The 21,752-nt window shown below is 45.2% G+C and overlaps 1 protein-coding gene across 1 annotated transcript in view; it reads right to left on the bottom strand.

Moving 5' to 3' along the window:
• TRPC4AP (transient receptor potential cation channel subfamily C member 4 associated protein) overlaps positions 1 to 21,752 on the bottom strand; it is an 87,558-nt gene that overhangs the window by 24,108 nt on the left and 41,698 nt on the right. The window contains exons 7-14 of the mRNA XM_073606590.1: positions 14,802 to 15,003; positions 13,726 to 13,914; positions 11,047 to 11,189; positions 10,826 to 10,957; positions 9,801 to 9,859; positions 8,446 to 8,547; positions 6,716 to 6,799; positions 6,500 to 6,590 (exon numbers count right to left, since the gene is read on the bottom strand). Coding sequence (XP_073462691.1) covers positions 6,500 to 6,590; positions 6,716 to 6,799; positions 8,446 to 8,547; positions 9,801 to 9,859; positions 10,826 to 10,957; positions 11,047 to 11,189; positions 13,726 to 13,914; positions 14,802 to 15,003 — 1,002 coding nt within the window. The remainder of the gene's footprint in view (positions 1 to 6,499; positions 6,591 to 6,715; positions 6,800 to 8,445; positions 8,548 to 9,800; positions 9,860 to 10,825; positions 10,958 to 11,046; positions 11,190 to 13,725; positions 13,915 to 14,801; positions 15,004 to 21,752) is intronic.

Raw genomic sequence — 21,752 nt, 5'->3', positions numbered from 1 at the left:
TATGTGGTATTGAGTGAGACAATATGTTGTGCAGTAAATCTATATTACGTATTCACTATCCATTATGTCTAGTGGTGTATATTAATTTGCATATTTTGGGTATTTTATTCAGATATTGCATTACAAGTCGAGGCATTACCTATCCAGGTGTCCCAAATTTTACCATATTTTGCAGGGCAACCCCTATGAACATATATTTCTTTCTTATACGGTAAGACATTATTTATAGCTGAGATCCATTCCTGAAGTGTCGGAGATACAGGTTGAAGCCATTTCCTGGCTATCAATAGTCTGGCCATGAAGAGTGTTTCTTGAAGAAAGATCTTATGGAACTTATCTGAGTCAGGGTCTGGGAATATCCCCAGCAGACATTGTTTGGGGCATAGTGTGAGAGGGGACCCCATTTCATCGTGGATGAATTTCACTATTTTGGACCAATAATCCTGTATTATTGGACACGACCAGAGAAGGTGGAAAAACGTGCTAGAGGGGCTGTCACACCTGGGACATCGCGGGTTCTGGTTGGGTTTATATTTAGCCAGACGGAGGGGGGTCACATATGTCCTGTGCATAATGTAAAGTTGTGTAAGGCGGTCTGATAGCTTTGTAGAGACTTTTTTGCAGGTATCTAAGGCATCTTCCCATTCATCATCCTCCAACCCACCTACATCTTCAGACCAGGGGATTTTTAGCCTATATGCAATGTGCACCGCTGTAGGTCGTAGTAAAGAATTGTAAAATCCTGAAATCAGTTTACAATGATCTGAGTCTAGCATAATATAGAGTACATCTAGCTGTTCCAGTTCTGGGGGGCCATCACTGAATTGCGCTCTTAGGGCGTGTCGGAGTTGCAGGTAACGGAAATGCATATTGTTAGGGAGGTTGAATTCCTCCTTAAGTTGTTGGAATGATTTAAGTATATTGTCAACATAAACATCTGACAAAAACCCCACTCCATGGTCCAACCACAGTTCGTGATCTGGCACCTCCAGCAGTTCCCTTAAGCTCGGATTATTCCATAGAGGGGTATGAGAATGTATAGCTGGTGTTTTGAGTTTTCGTTGTACCACTTCCCATATTCTGCAATGGTGATATAGTAACCCTTTCTTGTTATCTATTTTACTGGTGCCACGGAATATAATCTGGAAGGGGTGTGTGAATCTATGTCCCAAGGGGGAGTTCATTAAGGATAAATATCGTTCCTTATCATGCTTATCTAGATGGAAGAAATGGGACAGTTGTGCCGCTAAATAGTACAAATTAAAGTCAGGTAATGCCAGTCCTCCCAACTCCGAGGGATTTTTCAGAACTTGCCAGGACAATTTGTGACGACCCGATCCCCAAACAAAGGAATTAAGAATAGTCTCAATGGATTTAAATATCCTTAGCGGAATATATTGCGGGGTGTGCCATAGGACGTATAGGAATTTGGGAAGGAGTACCATCTTAATTAGGTTCACACGACCCATCACCCCAAGTGGTAATTTAGCCCAACTTTGCGTTTTCGATTTCAAGGTAATTATTAAGGGTTCTATGTTAAGACGGATGTAGTCTTCCGGGGAACGGGTCACCACAATTCCCAGATATGTCATGGCGCTGACCCTGACGAGTGGGGAGCTGGCCTGTAGTTCAGTGGGGGCACTTATGTCTAATGGGAGGATTTGGGATTTATCCCAATTTATCTTTAAGCCCGAGTATCTACCAAATTTTTTAATCACTTCCAAAACCACCTGTAGAGAAGGGCCAGCGTCCGACAAGTATAGTAACATGTCGTCCGCGTACAGACTAATTTTTTCCAGTATGTTTCCTCTGCTCAATCCCTGAATGCCCGGATGGGTCCTAAGGGACGAGGCGAGGGGTTCCACCGCGAGTGCGTATAGTAGGGGGGAAAGTGGGCATCCCTGCCTCGTGCCCCTGGATAGTGGGAAAAGATTGGAGGTTTTACCATTAACCAAGACCCTGGCGCGTGGGTTCTGGTACAACAACTTGATCCATTTAATGAACCTGGGCCCAAAACCAAATTTAGCAAGGCATTCCCAAAGGTATGTCCACTCAACAGAGTCGAACGCCTTTGCGGCGTCTAAGGAAACCACAACTCTGGAGCCTAGGGAGTCATGATTGGCCTGGATGTTCATATGAAGCCTACGTAGGTTATATGCCGTATTCTTAGCTGGCATGAACCCAGTTTGATCTGGGTGGATCAATGTGTGGATAACGTTATTCAGGCGGAGCGCCAGGGCCTTGGCCAAAATTTTGATGTCCAATTGAAGGAGAGAAATTGGGCGGTAGGATTCTGGGCATTCTAGGTTCTTACCTGGTTTGGGGATTAATACAATATTTGCCTCTGACATAGAAGGGGGCAGACTCTCGGATTCAAATATGTGTTGAAATAATTCATGAAGTTTGGGAATTAGGCATTCACTATACGCTGTGTAAAATTCCAGAGGTAGCCCATCTGCACCCGGAGCCTTGGATGGACTGAGCAGAGATATCGCTTTAGTTATCTCTATTTCAGTAATGGGGGCCTCAAGTATTTCTACCTGGGCTGGGGTTAGGGTAGGTAGTTCTATATCTGACAGTAATGAGGTAATTTCCTCTATGGGGTTATTCACAGTGGATGAATATAAAGATTCGAAGAATAAACGGAATTCTCCAGATACCTGCCCAGGGTCTGTCACTAGGTTGCCATCAGTGGTCCGAAGTGAAACTACCGTAGGGGGCCTGTGATCTAAGTGTGCTAAGTATGCCAATAAGCGGCCTGCCCTTTCCCCACATTCATAGTGTCTTTGTTTGCTATAATATATTTTCCTATCAGCTTTTTCAAAGTGCAGGTTGTTTACGACCCTAGCCTGTAGCTTCATTTGATCTGCCGTGAGCGGCGAAGGGTTGTCTGTGAAGTTCTTTTCTGCTTCTATTAGGGATTGTTCAGCTTGTTGGAGGATTTGGGAAGACGCCTTGCGGTAACGTGAGATGCGGTGGGACAGAACAAGGCGAGCATGGGACTTAAAAGCGTCCCATACTGTGCCAAAGGGTGCCGTACCCCTATTTGTCTGGAAAAAAAACTCCCACTCAGTGACAACCTCCTCCAAGTCCGGAACTGCCGTCAGCCAAAAGGGATTCAGCCGCCAGTTGTATGTTGATGGGGGTGAATCAATTTTGAGTTTGATCCAGTAGGGGGCATGGTCTGATAGGATACGGGGACTGAAACCCACCTCTCCTAGTAAGGGGGAGATGGTGCGGGATATCAGGATTAGGTCTATACGAGACATGGCATTGTGCGATGCAGAAAAGCATGAGTACGCCCTAGAAAGCGGGTTGCGACATCTCCACGTGTCCACAAGTGCCAGGTCCGTAAGGGTTCTACCAAATCTAGTATCTGCTTGAGGGGGTTCAGTGTGAGATAATGTAGACACACGATCTAGTTCTTTATTCATAACGTTATTAAAGTCACCAAGCCACATGGCAGGCACAGTAGGGAATTGGGACATGAACGCTAGTCCCTCGTGTATTGCACCAAATTGAAAGGGGGGGGGTATATAAAACGCCAGTATCAGTATTTCTAACCCATTCAGCTTGGCATGCAAAAATAAAAATCTACCCTGGGGGTCAGACCTAAGGGTTAGTAGTACAAACTGCATTGTTTTTGCTATCAATATTGCTATACCTCTGGAGTTGGCCGTAAAGGGAGCTTGGTATAACCATCCCACCCAGGGTTTCTTGAGTGACATCTGCAGTTGACCTGTAAGGTGAGTTTCTACTAGTACCATGAGACCTGCCGACTGTGACTTGAGGAAAGCGAGGACTGCAGTCCGTTTAGCCTTAGCTCTAATACCCCTCACATTCCAAGTGATACATTTAATCTCCGGCATATTATTTACCCCGGTAGAAGCTTGTACCAGGAATTCGCCGTCCAGAGCGTCGCGGACTGCCCCAAAATCGGGGGAGTCCGCGTCGTCTCCCAGCGACCCTCAACTGTGGGCCCTGCAGGGTGGGACAGCCAATTCCATACAGGATGACAAACTTCTAGGTTGGACATATCTCCAGCCAGCTGTAGTGCAATTGCATTTACATATAAACACCTGTTACCGTTACTCTTCAATATGTAATTCATGTAATGAACACCAACCCAATCAGAACAAGCTGATTGAAACTGTAACAACGCACCAGAATGCCCGGGTAAACAATGCATCCAGTATATAACAAATGCAGTTTGTTGAAACCAGGCAGACCAGGGAAACCAACTTGCAATTATGAGAAAATAAACGTTGCATTGAAAGTGAAAAACAGCGGGTTCCATACAGATACCCGTATCTAGTGGGGCGAAACTTCGCTGTAAAACAAACAGTAGCAGCAAGGGGGGGGACTACTGGAATAGGAAACCTAGTGTCCAGAGTCCTCTTTTTTAAGTGTCACCTCGGGTTAACCCCTGCCATAAGGATTTGGATAATTAAGTTCAGTCGCTTGTTCACGCGCTGGGTATCTGATCAAATCTCTCCAAAGTGGGGGGGGGGACATTGCACTCCTGGCGAAGGATATGTACGCACCCAGTGTTTAAATTCAAGCGCAGGTTCTGAAGTCAGGAGCGACAGTGGGACAAAAAGCAGGGGGGTCAGCGGAACTTGTGGGGAGGAGGGACAGGTGCACGGATGGCATGACAGCAAGGTAGAGATTGATATCAATATTATAGTACCTGAGTGAGGCAGTTGTTCCGAGTGCTGTTAGTATTGCAACTGGCAGATGTCCCTCTGTGCATGTGGTGGCGTGGGAAGGGGTTTGGAATAGGTCGAATAGGGTCAGGTGGGCCCGCGGTCCGGCACTGCTTTATCCTCCAGCCAGGCAAACACCGCTTCTGGTGTGTCGAAAAAATGAGCGCGATCCTCACCGACCACTCGCAGTCTCGCAGGGAAGAGCATCGCGTAGGTGTAATGGCGAAGCCGGAGTTGACGTTTGGCTTCAGTGAACAAGGCCCTCTTCTTCTGAACGTCTGCAGAAAAGTCCGGGAACACTTTGATCTCGGTGTTCTTGAAGGGAATATTGCCTTTTAGCCTGGTGAGCCTGAGGACCGCGTCCCGGTCTCTAAAGTTAAGCAGCTTGGCGATGAGTGTTCTCGGCGGTGCACCCTGGGGAGGAGGTTTCGCCGCCAGCCTGTGCGCCCGCTCCACCACGAATGATGTGGAAAACTCGGTCCTCCCAAAGGTGTTGATTAGGAGGTTTTCCAGAAAGGAAGGTGGATCGGGGCCCTCCGACCCCTCTGGTAGGCCGACGAACCGCAAGTTACACCGTCGTAAGCGGTTCTCCATGTCGTCTTGTTTGGCAAGAACCATGGTAAGCTGGTGTTGTAGACGCTCAGTGTGGATTTGTAGGGGCGGTATCTCATCCTCCATATTGCTGATTCGGGTTTCCGTCTCAGTGACCCGGTCTCTCAGTTTTTGCAAATCCTGGCGGATTAAAGAGACATCCACTTTTACCTCCTCTATTTTGCTCGTAAGCGTGCTCTTACAATCCGAGATGGCCTCGAGCACACGTGCCGTGTCTTCTGCAGCCGCATCTGTGTGAGAGGAGGATCCGGCGCCATTTTCCCCTCCCGGCTCCTTGTCCGTGTTGCGGTATTTAGCCAATTTGGCGGCGGGGTCTGTCTTCTGCTTCGGCGGCGACATGATCCCTATATGCAGGAGACTGAACGGAATCCAGCGGTAACCGAGAAAGAGGTAATTTTAAGCTAGGATGTTTAGAAGCGGATTATGGGCAAGCGGAGCTCCCGATTCTCACTCCTTACGCCATGCCAGTCCAGGCCACGCCCCTGCATTGATTCTATTTTAAAAATGTTAATCTATTGTAGCTTACTAGTTCCTTAGATGTGGTGACTGCATTGGTTTCTATTTTACAAAGGAAAGCCCTTTTGTGTAACTGAGATGAGCAGCCTTGAGCAACATTACAGCATGTAAGTGCTGTCACTTTAGTGTGTAATTGGCAGGATCACTAGGTGAAAAAAAAAAAAAAAAAAAAAAAGAAAAGGGAAACTAGCTCAGCCACCACATCTATAATCTAGTAAGCTTCACTATATTAAAAGTGGTTCTAAAGTTTCAAGGTTTTTTTACCTTCATGCATTGTACCTATGCACGACGGTAAAAAAACATGCGTGTTTCAGCACCCAAACCCCCCCCAATATTTACCTGAGACCCATCACAATCCATCGATGTCCGGGGACTCACTCCTGACTGGCTGAGGCAGCAGCGGGAGCCATTAGCTCCTGCTGCTGTCAATCACAGCCAGTGAGCAAATCAGGAGAGAAAGGGGCTAAGCCACGGCTGTGTGTGTGCAAATGGACAAGAAAAAAACAAAAACAAAAACAAAAAAAAAACACACGACTAATATCACTTTAAATTTCTGTTTCTGGGTTTAGACACACTTTAATTCAACCCTCAACTTCTAAGTATGTGAAGGTATTAGCAGAGCTGTTGTCAGAGTAGAGAAAGATTACGTAGTCATTGCACCTCACCTCCAATAATCCTCTTTTCAGTAGAAACATCTGGTCTGCATATGACGTCACCCCACGAAGAAAGCTTTCCACAGCTCGCGCTTGCCAGAACCTAGATACAGGTCAGCAATAGGAAATGCAATGGCCATCAAAAGAACCTTATGGACAATGCTCATCTAACACATGAAAGCTAAACTATGATCATTCCTGATTAAACTAGCAATGCAATCAACACACCTGAAAGACGACTCTGCTGGCTCCTTTTTCATGACCTGTAGTAATCTGGTTAATAGTCCTTTTTTCCCATCGCACACCAAGCTCCTGGAACACATGGCATGCAGAAAATTATAAAGGTCATTAAACATTGTGAAACCCAATTAACGAGTGCTAACATAGTAGGTGATTGAAATGCTAGTTCTAAATTCTATTTTATTTGTGTAAAATTTACATTTTTTTTTTTTTTAATAAAGATTTTTGATAATTGTACACATCAAGTATTTATTGTAGTAGGGATCAATCAAGAGCCATACAACCATGGGGCCTGGGTTTAAAGTTCCAAACCAAAATCAAGGGTTTTTGCAAAGCCGAGTGGCTCCTGCACTGTTCATGAAGTATATAGTTATACACCTGTGCCATCCTGGGTCAGCATCTCATCCTAGCCCCAGGACCTTCAAGTAACATTGTGATGCCGACTGCAGCAGAGTCGCATAATAAAGAGAAGTTAAGAATACAGTTCGTGCTTACCACAGAGCGATGGTAGAAGGCATACTGATCTGCAGTACAATTGTCAGCATGATGAAGCAGATAGTGAGGAAAAATACTGGTGCTTTAATCATCTGACACTCAAGTATGCCCTCAATCCAAGTATGCTGCACCTCACCATCTCCACACACAATTTGAGGCCTTTATACATCTGGAAAAATCAAATTAAAATTGTGACCGTAGCAGTGCCCTTATCTTCTCATTTTAGGTCAGGCAATGGGGAGAGATCTGACGTACACACAACTTTTCTGTGCCACTACCCTTACACTGTAAGATGCAAAGGGCAGAGATGGTGTGTTGGTGCACCAATAGGCTCTGCTGCTTGTAGTGGAGACTCCACAACACCACCCCCTGGCTCTACAGAAACTGAGTGGATGAACAGGCTTTTCAGACAGGAAGGGAACTGATCCTGGGCTATGCTAGCAATGGACAAAGGTGGTGATGCCAGAGCTGCACTTCCATTTTTTAAACAATGCAACTAACATATAAGGGTGTCTCAGGAAGAGTCTTTGCTGCCTCTTAGCAAACAGTCCAATTCAAATATCAACCAAAAAACAGACAGCCAAAAGAGTAAAGTTCAAATTAGACTGTCTGTTATGGGACAATATTGATTGTTCCATTCTGTCCAGGAGACATTTTGTAATTAAAACCCTAGGTCATTAAAGTGGTTCTAAAGTCTCAAGGTTTTATTTTTTTACCTTATCGCATTCCATGCAGAATCCCCCCTTTATTCTTACCTGAGCCAAATCCAATGCAGCTACGTGTTCGAGAACAGCGTCTCTAGTTGCTGTCTCTCTCCTCATTGGGCAGATTCATAGCAGCGGGAGTTTTTGGCTTCCGCTGCTGTCAATCAAATGCTGTGATGAGGGAGTGGGAGGGGGATGGATGCAGACAGGGCATTGCTCAGTTTTTCCTCTTCTGTACTGAACAGAGATTGGTGACTGTCACTCTGCTCTGCCCTCCAGCGCTCACTGTAGCACTGGACTGGAGGGACGGGATGGGCTGGCTCAGGCTCTCAGCGGATCGCAGAGAGGCTGAGCCTGGAACCGGTCCAGGGATCTGAGTGGATCTCTACCACATGGTCGTTATCTTTGCTGAGCCTGGACCGCCTGAGTGAAGTCAGCCAACAGAATGGACTGCACTTCTGTGATCCATGTATGGCCAAAAAAAGCTTTAAATGAAGTCTGAAGATCAGTGGGGCTTACCTGTCTGTATTCAATACAGCCTCAACTTCTGGGATACTGGCTTTTAAAGAGATTGCACTCAGTTCATTTAATTCTTGGCTGTTGAGAAGTAAATATTTATTCCTAAAATGAACACAATAGATTAGTAAAGCATTCCTCAAATGTGAACACAGCTTTGCTGTAGCAAATATCAAAACCAAAAAGTGTTTTTACTTTCACTGAATGCAAACAAAGGATAGGTGAGGCCAAAAAAAATATATATAAATACATTTCCCACATCTGACATTATTTAGTATACATAACAGTTTCTAGGTCATTAACTTTTAGGCCTGTTTCAGATCTATGCAGGTTGCAGTTTGCATATACCAGGTGCATTTTGTGTTTTTCAAGACACATTTTTGATTAATTGAAGTTCATGAAACCTAAAAAACAGAAAGAAGTCCTTGGCCCTTTCCATAAAATGCATAGATGTGAACGTGACCCATAGGAAATCATGTTAAATGGACTGTAGTGACTCACGAAAGAAAATACATAGGTGAAGCAAGCCTTAGTAAAGCTGGATACACACTACCCAACGTTTGTGGTTTTATTTCCTTTAGGATTTACCTTCAACTATGTAGTGCAAACAAATTGAAAGGTGTTTAGGTTTGAGCTCATATTATATGGCTTTGGTAAATCTAAAGGAGATTGTATAGTGTGTATCCAGCTTTAGACCAACACAGTAGCACTGACAGATAAAAAGCCCAGTCAACATGCAGTATTAGTAAGCAGGAAACCAGAAAGTTTACAACTTGCAAACTTTATGACTACTTAAAGCGGAACTTCAGTCATTTTTCATCTTTCCATCTATTCTGCCCTTGTTGTTTTAACTTTGGATAGTAAAAAAAAAAATTCTGCCAGTAAATACCTTATACAGCCCACTTCCTGTTTCTGGTCTGGTAAAAAGCCTAGGCTTATGACATCATGCACAGTTCTCTCGTGAGAGTTTGCCAAGAAGGCAGGGGGGGTGGGGGTGAGTCATAAGAGGGCCAATGAGAGCTGGAGGTGTGCCCCTGTGTGTCTGTAAATCCAGGAAATGAACAGGCAGCAGCTTCAGCTGCCCAGTTAAAATGGTTGCAGCCAGACTCAGTGGAGGAAGATATTTGCAGCATATTTGGCAAGTACAAAATCACAGTACTATTTTATATATATATATATATATATATATATATATATATATAAAAACAATATGCAAAGTGGTTGGAGGGAAGCTTGGCTAATGTTTTTATTACAAATTAAGCTGACTGCAGTTCCTCTTTAAAAAAATATTGTGTACATTATATAAAAAAACAAAAAAAAACAACAAACAAAAACCACACAAACACAAAACTACTCACTCATGATGGTCACTAAAGCTCTGTAGCAATCTTAGAAACTGTATCTTCAGGGAAATATCCTAGCAAGGAAACAAGATTTACTCAATATGTACAAATAAACCATTTTAAAAATAGGCCTCAATAGCCATGTACAGTTTATCAACTTTGGGTGTACCAAATGCTGAAGCCTGCCCAAAAAAATAAAGATAAAAAAGTAATTCTACTCCTGTACAATTCAAGTTTACAATTCATTTATCTCCACTTCTTTTCTGCGTGCTCCCCTGCCATCAGACCACCTAAGATTCCTGCGACTATTGTGATGTTCTAAGAAAATCTAAACTTAAAAAGGCTGTACGTGTTCTCATGAGATAAGGAGTTTGGGCCTGGAAAATGCACTGCAGCATTGGTGACTGTGTGGCTACAGGAGTGCAAGGAAGTAAAAAATGAGCTGCTTATGGAACCTCTTGTAAAGCAATCTGGTATTTTACCAACTATGGGCAAAATACAAGTTTGTTTGAAAGGGGAGAATTTGTGTTTAGACAAAAATGGCCTATCAGCAACTTTTTCAGAACCTCAATCTCCCCATCCTTTATAGCAAAGATCAAGATTCCACACTGACCAAATTATAGGACTTGTCAGTTACTGCAAATTATTGCTACAGTTAAGTTTCTCAACATTTAGTGTGTATCATGCCTGCTGAACTCAGAACTAGCCAACAGCAGACCAAAGACTGCTGTCGGCTAAAGTCACAGAGCCAGTCTAGGCTCTGAAAGCATCCAGACAATATTGTTAGGATCCACCCAGATGCCTGACTGGCAGCTGGCTCAGTCTCTCAGTGCACCACTGCGAGCCTGAGCCAGACGCCCCCCCCCCCCGCGAGCAACGGAGGTGCAGAGCAGTGACAGACAGTCACAGTACTCTGCTCAGAGCGGACAGAGAACTGAGCGATCATGTGAGTCAGTCTTGGGAGTCGGCGGGGTTCGATGTTGCAGCCATATAAGTACGTAGGTTTATTTAATTTCGCACACTTCTTTATTACTACTCACTGGACTGCAGTCGCAGTTCTGGTTGTGCCCATGGAGTACCAGAGTGGACGCAGAGTGCTTCCGCCATATCAGCTTGTCAAACAGATTATTCAATCCTGGGATCAGTTTAAACTCAGCAATCATTTTATGGACCTGACATAAGAGGAAATGGGAAACAATGAAGATGGGGAAAACCTAAATTATAGGCATAGAAGACGTCCCAAAAAAAAAAGTCCACAAACCTGATTTCTCTGTCTTCCCATCAGCAAGACACAGAGAACATAGAGAACCTCTACTTTGTACATGATCTCATGCATGATCTTCATGGAATGTGGGAGCTGCGTTCTTGAGGTGGGATTTACCAGCCCGCCTTCATCGGACGACTCTAAAAGTGAACAGCTTGTTAGAGAAGAGCTTCACTAGATTAAGAAAGTGCTGCAACTGACAGTGAAAACCACCCAAGATCCAGAAAAAATGATCACATGTGCCCAATGAGAAATACTCATGTTTGGATTGATTGAATGGTGGAGTTGGAGAAATGATGTAATCTGTAGACCCCTTTCACACTGAGGCGCTCAAAAATTGCCCATAAAACGTCAGCCGTTTTTGCAGCGCCCTTTTTTTTTTTTTTTTGGTCACGTCAGGACCTTAAAAAAAAAAAATGTTTTGCGGCGCTTTTTATGAGCTTCCTATTCATTTCAATGGATGGGCGTTTTTGAGGCGCTTTTTAAAGCACTTCAAACTTTCCACTAGCAGGACTTTTTGCACTGCCCCCGTGTGGAAGCTTCCATCAAAATGATTGGGAAGCAGTTTTCAAGCGCTATTTTTAGTGCAAAAGCGCCTCAGTGTGAAAGGGGTCTTATGTAAACAGACCAAAATCATCTGTAGACATCTGCAGAGCTACAAGGCTAAAAGCAATGCCTTGAAATAGGCATATTTAATAAACCTGTAAAACCATAATAGGGACAATTAATATCGTTCAAAGTTTTTTTCACATTGCTTACTGAAGATCATATTATTCATAAGACTTTTTAAATACATTTTTAAAGTGAACCTGGGCTTTGCCTAGATGTGGTAGCAGATTCACATAAAGCTTAACGCTAGGCAAGAAAGATGAAGATTTAAACAGCAAAGCAAAGTGAGACATATGAGATCACTTTTCTGTTACAGTTAGGCTGCTTTCATACTGGGGTGGACCTCGACGATAAAACACAGCTAGTTTTAGCTGCGCTTTACCGTAGATTTGGTGGCGCAATTCAGCCGCTAGCAGGGGGCTTTTACCTCCCACTAGCAGCCAAATAAAGGGTTAAATGTACCCATGTAGCGTCGCTGCCGAAGCAATTTGCAGGCGCTTTGGCAGCGCTCCCGATTTATTTCAATGGACAGGAGCGTCCACCGGCCCAAACATGCTGCTTGCAGGACTTTTTTTTTTTTTTCTAACGTCCTGCCAGCCCAGGGCCCCAGCATGAAGGGGAGGCGCTTTTCAGGCACTATTTTTAGCCCAAAAGCACCTGAAAAATGCCTCAGTGTGAAAGAGGTCTTAAAGTGTCAGTGAACCTCCAAATTCTCCTTATGGGCGCCAAAAAGATTTCCAATTACTATGTGTTTCTTCTATAAAAAAAAAAAAAAAAAAAAAAAAAAAAAAAAAAAAATCGATCATTGGATAGCAAATACCTGGGGATAATGCCAGTTCCCGAGTCTTCGTTATTGTGAGCAGCAATGCAATCCCAGCTCATCCTGAGTGAAAATGCATTACCAATGCTCTAGTTCCTCTTTTCTTCTCTTCTAGCCCCCCCACATGTGGCACTCCTGAATGTCTTACAGGGTAGCTCCAGGCACATGACTTGTCACATACTTCCTCATAGCTGTCCTCTGATCACTTCAGTGCGGTGGAACACAGAGGATTCACATGACAGCAGTCTTTATAGCGTTATTTTAAGAGTATTTACTTGGCATATGCCTGAACTTGATCCAAGCAAAGCCTGTGAGACCAGGAAATGAGGGGAGGGACATGCTGCAAACGGGCACAGTGTTGGATCGAATGAGGGCTCAGGCAGTATAAGGAGGAATGCTACCTAAACAGTTTTTACCTTAAAAGGAGAAGTGACGCCAGAGCACATGGCACCAACAGTCACCAGCTCTCTGCTCACGGAGCTCTAAGAACCGAGCGATCAGCAGTGTTTGACCGCTCGGTTCTCAGTTTTAGAGCTGGCAGGGGACCATATGCTGAATCCACCAGGAAAGTACGATTTCAAAAATCACCGCTGACAGGGATTCCATGTTCACCCAGTCTTCTTCCGGGTTCTTGGGCTCCGGCCATTCAATTGGCCGAGGGGTGATGACGTCACTTCCGCACATGCGTTCGGGAGCCATAGGCATGGCATGGAGCTTGGAAGGAACAGCACAAGTATGCTGTTCCTTTAAAAGGCACGTTTAGGAGATATTCATTTTACCTACAGGTAAGCTCTATTATAAGCTTACCTGTAGGTAAAAATGACAAAACAGGAGTTTACTACCAATTTAAAGCATTCGCATAAAAAGGTAAAAAAATGTTCAAGCTTTATAACCAGGAATAGCGTGGTACCCTCTCTCCATTGGCAGCCTGCTAATTGGACAGGCAACAAGTGACTGATGAGGTCATCCCTCTGCTCACATTTGCATGCAGCAGAGCCAATTGGCACCCAGCCCTTGAGGGCTGCTGTAGAAGGGATTGCAGAAGGCAGATATCAAATCATATTTAGGTAATTACATTAGTTGCAGTGAAAAACACACATTTAATGATTGTTGAATACAAATCTGCAATAAATGTGTGTCCGCCATCTGCTTGGAGTTCAGATTTAACTGCCACCCCCTGAAGGAGCTCATTCCTTGCAATGATTAATACACCCTTGCATTCTTCAGTTGCTTTTAATGAAGGTCACCTGTACCACTCTGTTCCGTCTCCTCATGGGCCACACGCATCAATGCATCCAGCACCAAGGCGTTATCCAACCACGTGTACCACTCCTCTAGCTCCTGGAGGAAAGTGGCTGTGCCTGTAGATTCTGACACTTTACGGGTAGCAAGCTTGCATAGTCTTTCAATGAAGCCTGGGATATTCAGAAGTGTGGCTATAACAAAACAAAACAGTATTCTTTTAAGAACACGAACCGCACATATTTACAGAAAGTTGACTGAAGAAATTGTAAAAGTAAGACCATTTTAAAAGTTTTTATTGCTAAAGTTCTGGGATCAAGCATGGATACTATTGCATTTTAGGGTAAAATGTGTTTTAACACACAATACAAGTGGCTATTAATATTCATAAAACATTGCCATAGGGGACCTGGAAGGAATTTCTTCCCTGTTTGAGTAAATTGGATCTCTCTTTATAAGAGTTTTTTGTCTTCATCTGGATCTACTGTAGGATTAAGCTGGCCATATATGGATCTAATCTTGGCCGGTTGAGCAGAGACTGGCTGAGATTTGATCCACCTATAGGCAGGCTGATTGCATGATTGTATCCAAGCTGATCCAATCGATCGACCTTAGTACAACCAGGATTGTCGGATTTTTAGCATGAGATTGCCAGTGATTATAGCTGTGTTCTACCAGCAGGGACAGCACCCCGCGTGCCCTGCCCCCCCCCCCCCCCCCCCCACTGGGAGAACACAATAGCTCAGTGTTGATGGGAAAAATCAAGTGATTCTCTTTCCTACAACCCCTGGTTGCAGAGAAGAAAACAGCATAATCTATGGCCTTCTTTGGGGTTCTGTAGATAAAAAGGTTTTTAATTTCTATTTTTTGCTATTGATTGAATGTGTTTATAGCCTATGTAACTCGTTACATGCCTAACCAGATCACCAGTCTTATCTCCAATTTTCTCTGAACTAAGGCAATGTTTTCCCAGCAAAAAAAATAAAATAAAAACAGCAATTACTGTGCAAACAGGTTTTCTAATAAGCTTAGCATCAAAGCATCTAGATTACTAGACGAAATGGATGCAAACGAGCCGTACCCTGATTTATTTCCGCTCTCGAAGGGTTCTGAGACTTCTTCTGCTGTGCGTCTTTAGCAAGCAGAGTGTATTTATCGTCATTTCCGGTGTCCAGCTCGGATATGGTGACGGACAGGATCCGGCAGAAGTTTGCCAGCTGTTGTTGATCAAAACTGGACACGAGACTTGCAAGGTTGGGAATGTCCTCAAGCTGGATCATCTCCTGAATGGTAGAGAACATAAAACACCATTAGAACACCTTGAAGTGTAGTTGGACAGTTGCTCTGAAATAAACGGATTTTTAAAACAGCTTACCTGTAAAATCCTTTTCTTGGAGTACATTACGGGACACAGAGCACCATAATAATGACTATGTGGGTTATACGCTTACCTTCAGGTGATTGGACACTGGCAACCAATAGTAAGACGGTTCCTCCCATATAACCCCTCCTATACAGGAAGTGCCTCAGTTATGTAGCAAGCAATGACGATCCCAGAAAGAGGGGAGGGACCTCTGTGTCCCGTGATGTACTCCAAGAAAAGGATTTTACAGGTAAGCCGTTTTAAAAATCCGTTTTTCTTTATCGTACATCACGGGACACAGAGCACCATAATAATGACTATGTGGGATGTCCTAAAGCAATGCATCTGAGGGGGGGAGAACACATCATCCCTAAGCCCAACGGGCCTGAGATTATAAAGCAGCCTGCAACACGCTGTGGCCAAAAACAGTCTCATTTTGAGATCTCACATCCACCTGGTAAAACCTGGTGAACGTATGAACTGAAGACCAAACGGCTGCTTTGCAAACCTGAGCCATAGACACCTTCTGGCGTACTGCCCATGATGCACTAACCCCTCTAGTGGAGTGTGCTCTTAAATCCCGGGGTGGAACCCTGCGCTTTAATCCATACGCCTGGGCAATAGTCTGGCGCATCCACCTGGATATAGATGAACTTTTTGCCGGCTGTTCTCTTTTAGGACCCTCAGGCAAGACAAAAAAGCAGTCAGTTTTCCGAAAGGGAGCTGACATTTCCTAGTAAACCTTTGCTCTCACCAGATCCAGTGAGTGAAGCGACCTTTCCTCCCTAGTTTTAGGGTTTGGAAAAAAGGAAGGTAAAATGATATCCTGATTCAAATGAAATTTGGAAACTACTTTGGGTAGGAAATCCAGACGAGGTCGCATGACCACTCTGTCCTGATGAAGAATCATAAACGGTTCCTTGCAAGAAAGGGTGGCTAACTCGGACACCCTTCTAGCCGATGTAATAGCCACTAGGAAAGCTAATTTCCTGGTCAATAGGACAAAAGGAATATGCCTAATAGGTTCAAAAGGCTGACTCTGTAAGGCTGACAGTACCAAATTTAGGTCCCAAGGACATAAAGGTGGTTTAAGCGGTGACCTCAGGTGTGTTACTCCCTTGACAAAGGTTCGCACCAAGGAATGGGATGCAATTGGTCTTTGGAAAAAAAAACGATAAGGCCGAAATCTGTCCCTTAATTGTCCCTAAAGCGAGCGGCAAGTCTACTCCTGTTTGGAGAAAGGCGAGAACTCTTCCAATCCTATACCTACGAGGGTTCCATTTCCTTTTCTCACACCAAGAAATGTATGACTTCCATACTCTATAATAGATAGCTCTAGAAACTGACTTTCTAGCGTTTATCAAAGTGGACAAGACTGGACCCATAATACCACGGTCTTTCAATAGTCTTGTCTCAATAGCCAGGCCATCAAATTCAGCAACCGAAAAGAAGGATGGAATATGGGCCCTTGAGACAACAGGTCTGGAAGGCAAGGAAGGACCAACGAGTCCCCTACTGCCAATTTCACAATCTCCGAGTACCATGATCTCCTGGGCCACGCTGGGACCACTAAGATCACCGGCTTCCGTTCCTCCCGTATTCTGCGTAGTAAGTGCGGCAGAATTTGGATTGGAGGGAAGGCATATATCAGAGAATACTGATCCCAAGGAACTACTAATGCGTCTATCCCGACAGCAAGCGGATCCTTGGTCCTGGATACAAACCTGTCCAGCTTGGCATTGAATCTGGATGCCAGCAGATCCACATCTAGGGTCCTCCAGTATTGGCAGATCTGTAGAAACACCTCGGGATGCAGAGACCATTCCCCTGGTAACAATTTTTGGCGACTTAGGAAATCCGCCTGCCAATTGTCCACCCCCGGAATAAACACTGCTGACAGAAATGGCACATGTTTTTCTGCCCAGGTTAGTATATGATCTACCTCTCTTTGGGCTGCCCGACTCCTGGTACCTCCCTCGTGGTTGATATATGCCACCACTGTGGAGTTGTCGGACTGGACTCTGACAGGAAGACCCCGCAACCTGGACGTCCAGAATCGCAGGGCTAGACGGGCTGCCCAAATCTCCAGTAGATTGATGGGCAGAGTCTTTTCTGTCTGGGGCCATACTCCCTGGACAGACGCTTCCTCTAGGACTGCTCCCCAGCCGAGAAGACTGGCGTCAGTGGTCACCACTCTCCAGGCTACTGGTGGGAAAGACTTCCCTCTTTTTAAGTTGCTGGTTCTTAACCACCAAGAGAGGTTCCATAGAACCTGTGGAGATAGAACCATAGGTTGATCCAAGGTTCGAGCAGACTTGTCCCAGGCTTTCAGGATACTGTTCTGGAACACTCTGGAGTGGAACTGTGCATATGGCACTGCGCTGAAAGATGACACCATCTTGCCCAATAACCTCATGCACAGCTGAACAGAAGGTGTTGGTTCTTTTTTCACCTTCTGTACAAGTTCCACTATGGAGGCGACCTTTAAGGGTGGAAGAAACACTTTTTCTTGGGCGGTGTCCAAGACCAGACCCAGATACACCAAGGTTTGGGTCGGACAAAGAGCTGACTTGTCAAAATTTAGTACCCAACCTAGGCGTTGTAAGACCTGCACTGTACTTGATACGTTTAGAACTAGTGTAGGGCGAGAGCATTCCCTTAGAAGTAGATCGTCCAGGTATTCGATTATGGAGACTCCTTGAGATCTTAGGGAAGCCAACACTGGGGCCAGAACCTTTGTGAAGACCCTGGGGGCCGTGGCTAGACCGAAAGGCAATGCCACAAACTGGAAATGACTGCCCTCTACAGCGAAGCGTAAAAACCTTTGGTGTGGACCGAAGATCGGCACATGGAGGTACGCATCCTTGATATCTATGGATGCTAAATAGTCTCCCCTTCTCAGGGATCTTATGACCGAACCGACTCCATGCAGAAAGATCGGATGTCTACAAGGAAGTTGAGAGCCTTGAGGTCCAAAATGGGCCTTACTTCCCCATTTCCCCACGGTGAATAGGTTTGAGTAAAACCCCTTAAATCTTTCCTCGTGCGGGACCTTTACAATTACTCCCTGCATAAGCAGATGGTGTAAAGCTAGGAGTAGGCAACTTCTTTTCTCTGGATCCGCTGGGACCCTTGAGTGTAGAAAGCGGTTCGGGGGAACCTCCCGGAACTCTATTCTGTAACAGTTCTTTACAGTGGAAATGACCCATCTGTCTTGAACCAGTTCTTCCCAGGCCTCCCCAAACAGCCGAAGCCTGACCCCCACCCGTGAGAGCGGGGGCGCCCCTTCACAAGGTAGACTTGGAGTTGGGCTTGGGTGGCTTTTGGGTCCAGGGTTTTTTCTGACCCTGTGGTCTTTTAAACCCAGACGGCTGAGGCCGTCGATACCGCTTAGGGGAAGAAGCACCAGGCCCCGGGGGATTAGGAATTTTATAAGTGGGCTGCTTCCCCTTCTTTTTAATAGGAAGCAGAGCGCTCTTTCCTCCAGAGATCTTTTGGATTTACTTATCCAGATCTTTGCCAAACAGGCGCTCTCCATAAAATGGAAAAGCAGCAAGTAACCTTTTACAAGGCATCTCAGCAGACCAGTTCTTTAGCCACAATACTCGGTGCATATGAACTGATAGTAACGCAAAACGAGACATCTGTTGGATTGAGTCTTTTAAAGCGTCTACCGCAAAACACAAGGCATGAGGGATCTCTGATAGCTCCTCAGCAGATTCCTCCTGGCAAGGTATGTTCTTTACTATCCTCTTAAAGCGATCCTTTAGGGATTGACAAATCCCAATAGCTGCAATAGCAGGCTGAACTGCTGCACTGGCAACTGAGAAGGAGGCCTTTAATAAGGACTCTAGCTTTTTATCAGCCGGATCCTTGAAAACCTGGGCATTATCTACTGGACAGGTTAAATTTTTATTCACAGAAGATATGGCAGCGTCTACCAAAGGTGTGCTCCATTTCTTCCTAAACTTCTCCTCCATAGGGTATAACACAGAAAACCTTTTGGGAGGTAAGTATATCCTGTCAGGATGCTCCCAGTCCGCATAAATCACTGCTCCAGTAACGGATGCAAGGGAAAAGCTTGGGAAATTTGTTTAGGTCGCAAAGATCCAAAAGTAGAACAGGAGAGTGCAGACTCCAGAACCAGGGGTAACTTAAACCCAATTCGAACCATCTTCATTAGAGATTGGATAAACAATTTCTGGGAATGGGAGGCTGAAATTGGTTCTTCAGAGCCAGAGTCCTCAGCCGAGGAATCTTCAGCCTCCCCTATGTCTTGGTCCTTTATGACCAACTCCTCCGGATCCTCTGCCCATTCTGGTTCCAGGTCACCTGGACCCATCTGGCTATAAAAGAGTCCTGGGGCTCTAGTAACTCTCCACTTGGCCCAGGCTCTGGGGAGGGAGATCTATTACGCTTCCTTCCCCCCTGTGTTAGAGGCAATCATGCCAGCTATTTTGCCTTCAAGGCCTGCTAAGGCAGATGCCAAATCATCCTTCGTAACATAAGCCGAGGCAGGTACATTGGTAGTGGCCACTATGCCTGACAAGTGCAATGGCTCAGCCAGGTCAGAAGTCGCAGGTCCTTCAGTAGAGACTGAGGTTGCATCAGCATGGGGTTGGTCTCCTGCTTTTTGAGGAGGGAATCTTACCCCTGGGCTTGCCTTGTTCCCTGTTCCTCGTTTTTTGGAAGACATTGCTTACACACAAGAAATAACCAAGGGGTACTCCCCACAAACTACAACCAGTCTTGAACCTGTCACCGTTGTGTCCAAGACCATCAGACGTGCCCACCATTCGCTCTGCTTCCTCTATGCGCACGCCAGGAGCTCGATGGCTATAAGCCCTAGCATGGAAGCGATCGCGTGCATCAGCGGCCGGCGACCCGCCTACCGCAAGCGCCGTGCACATGCAAAATTTTAAAAATGCGCGGCAACCGGCCTCTGTAACCCTGGACACCGGATCAAGGCTTACTCTGGCAGTTTGAGAAAGAAAAGAGGGAAATTATATATATATATATATATATATATATATATATATATATATATATATATATATATATATCCCCAAAGGGGAGTACTCATCATCCCAAGCAGCAGGGCCTGTCTTGCCAGGCCCAATCTTCCCCCATCACGGCGGGTAGCGCCTCTAAGGACCTTCAGAGACCGGGTCCCCCATATATTGGGGTCTACACCCCTGGACCTGTAAAGCACCCTTTGTGGTTTCCTTGGGCAAGGTTGACCAGGAATACCAACTTTAACAAGGGTCCAGCGCCTAAATAGGACACATTACAAGCAATACCTCGTTCTTGAACCGAGGTTCGGGTACCATCCACTTTAGCTTAGTAAGCCATCCGAATGGATCCGATTATAACGTCCTCAGTGGGACATTCTTTTGAAGAAACTGAAGAGCTTCAACAGCCATGACCATCACCTTCACAAGACACTAGCGAAAAAACTGAGGCACTTCCTGTATTGGAGGGGTTATATGGGAGGAACCGTCTTACTATTGGTTGCCAGTGTCCAATCACCTGAAGGTAAGCGTACAACCCACATAGTCATTATTATGGTGCTCTGTGTCCCGTGATGTACGATAAAGAAATTAGGTATATATTACATTCTTAGAGTGATGTCACAGAGTCATTTTTGTATCTGACTTTAATATTTGAAAGTATCAGAATTGCTAATCTGTATCTGTTCCAGGTAAGTGACCAAAGCATTAAGGGGTTAGTTCACTTTTAGGCCCCTTTCACAATGGGGCAGGAACAGTGTCGGCAGTAAAACGGCCGCTTTACCGTCGTTTTAGCGGCGCTATTCGGCCACTAGCGGGGCGGTTTTAACCCCTGCTAGCGGCCGAAAAAGGGTTAAAACTGCAGATGCGCTTTGCAGTCGGTTTTAACCCTTTTTCGGCCGCTAGCGGGGGTTAAAACCAGTTCCGGTAAGTGACCAAAGCATTAAAGGGTTAGTTCACCTTTAGGCCCCTTTCACACTGGGGCGGGAGCGGCATCGGCGGTAAAACGGTGCCAAATTTAGCGCCACTATTCGGCCGCTAGCAGGGCGGTTTTAACCCCCTCTAGCGGCCAATAAAGCGTTAAAACCGCCGGCAAAGCGCTGCTGCAGCAATGATTTCAATGTGCAGGATCGGTGTATACACCGCTCCAAAGATGCTGCTTGCAGGAGTTTTTTTCCCGTCCTGCAAGCGCACCGCTCCAGTGTGAAAGCCCTCAGCGGCTGTTGCAGGGCGCTTTGCAGGCTCTATTTTTAGTGCTGTAGAGCCTGCAAAGCACCCCTAGTGTTTAAGGGGCCTTACAAAAAAAATTTATATATATATATATATATATATAAAAAATAAAAAGCTTATGTAGGCAAGGGGCACATTTAGATAAAAACAAACTGTGCAGCTTTGGCTAAAGCTGGATAATGCTCTCGCTATAGGTGTAGCCCTTTTAGGTACCTCTGGAAGCCTGACTGCAAAATGCCCAGAGATGGCATCGTACTGTCCTGCCTTGTTGCTATGATGTCGCTAAGACACTCCCAGCCATTACTGCTCACCCCCACCATCACAGAAGCAAGCTCTCAAATGCCTGCACCATCTCCTCCTTCACAGCACCTCTGAGCTCAGAGATACTGCAACAGGGGGAGAGAAAGTGCATGCTAGGTAGTTTGAATTG

Source organism: Aquarana catesbeiana, linkage group LG12 (genome assembly GCF_042186555.1).
Source record: "Aquarana catesbeiana isolate 2022-GZ linkage group LG12, ASM4218655v1, whole genome shotgun sequence".
In the NCBI taxonomy this organism is placed as follows: domain Eukaryota; kingdom Metazoa; phylum Chordata; class Amphibia; order Anura; family Ranidae; genus Aquarana; species Aquarana catesbeiana.
The sequence above is the reverse complement of the archived record's forward strand: the minus strand, read 5'-3'. Positions and strand labels throughout refer to the sequence as shown.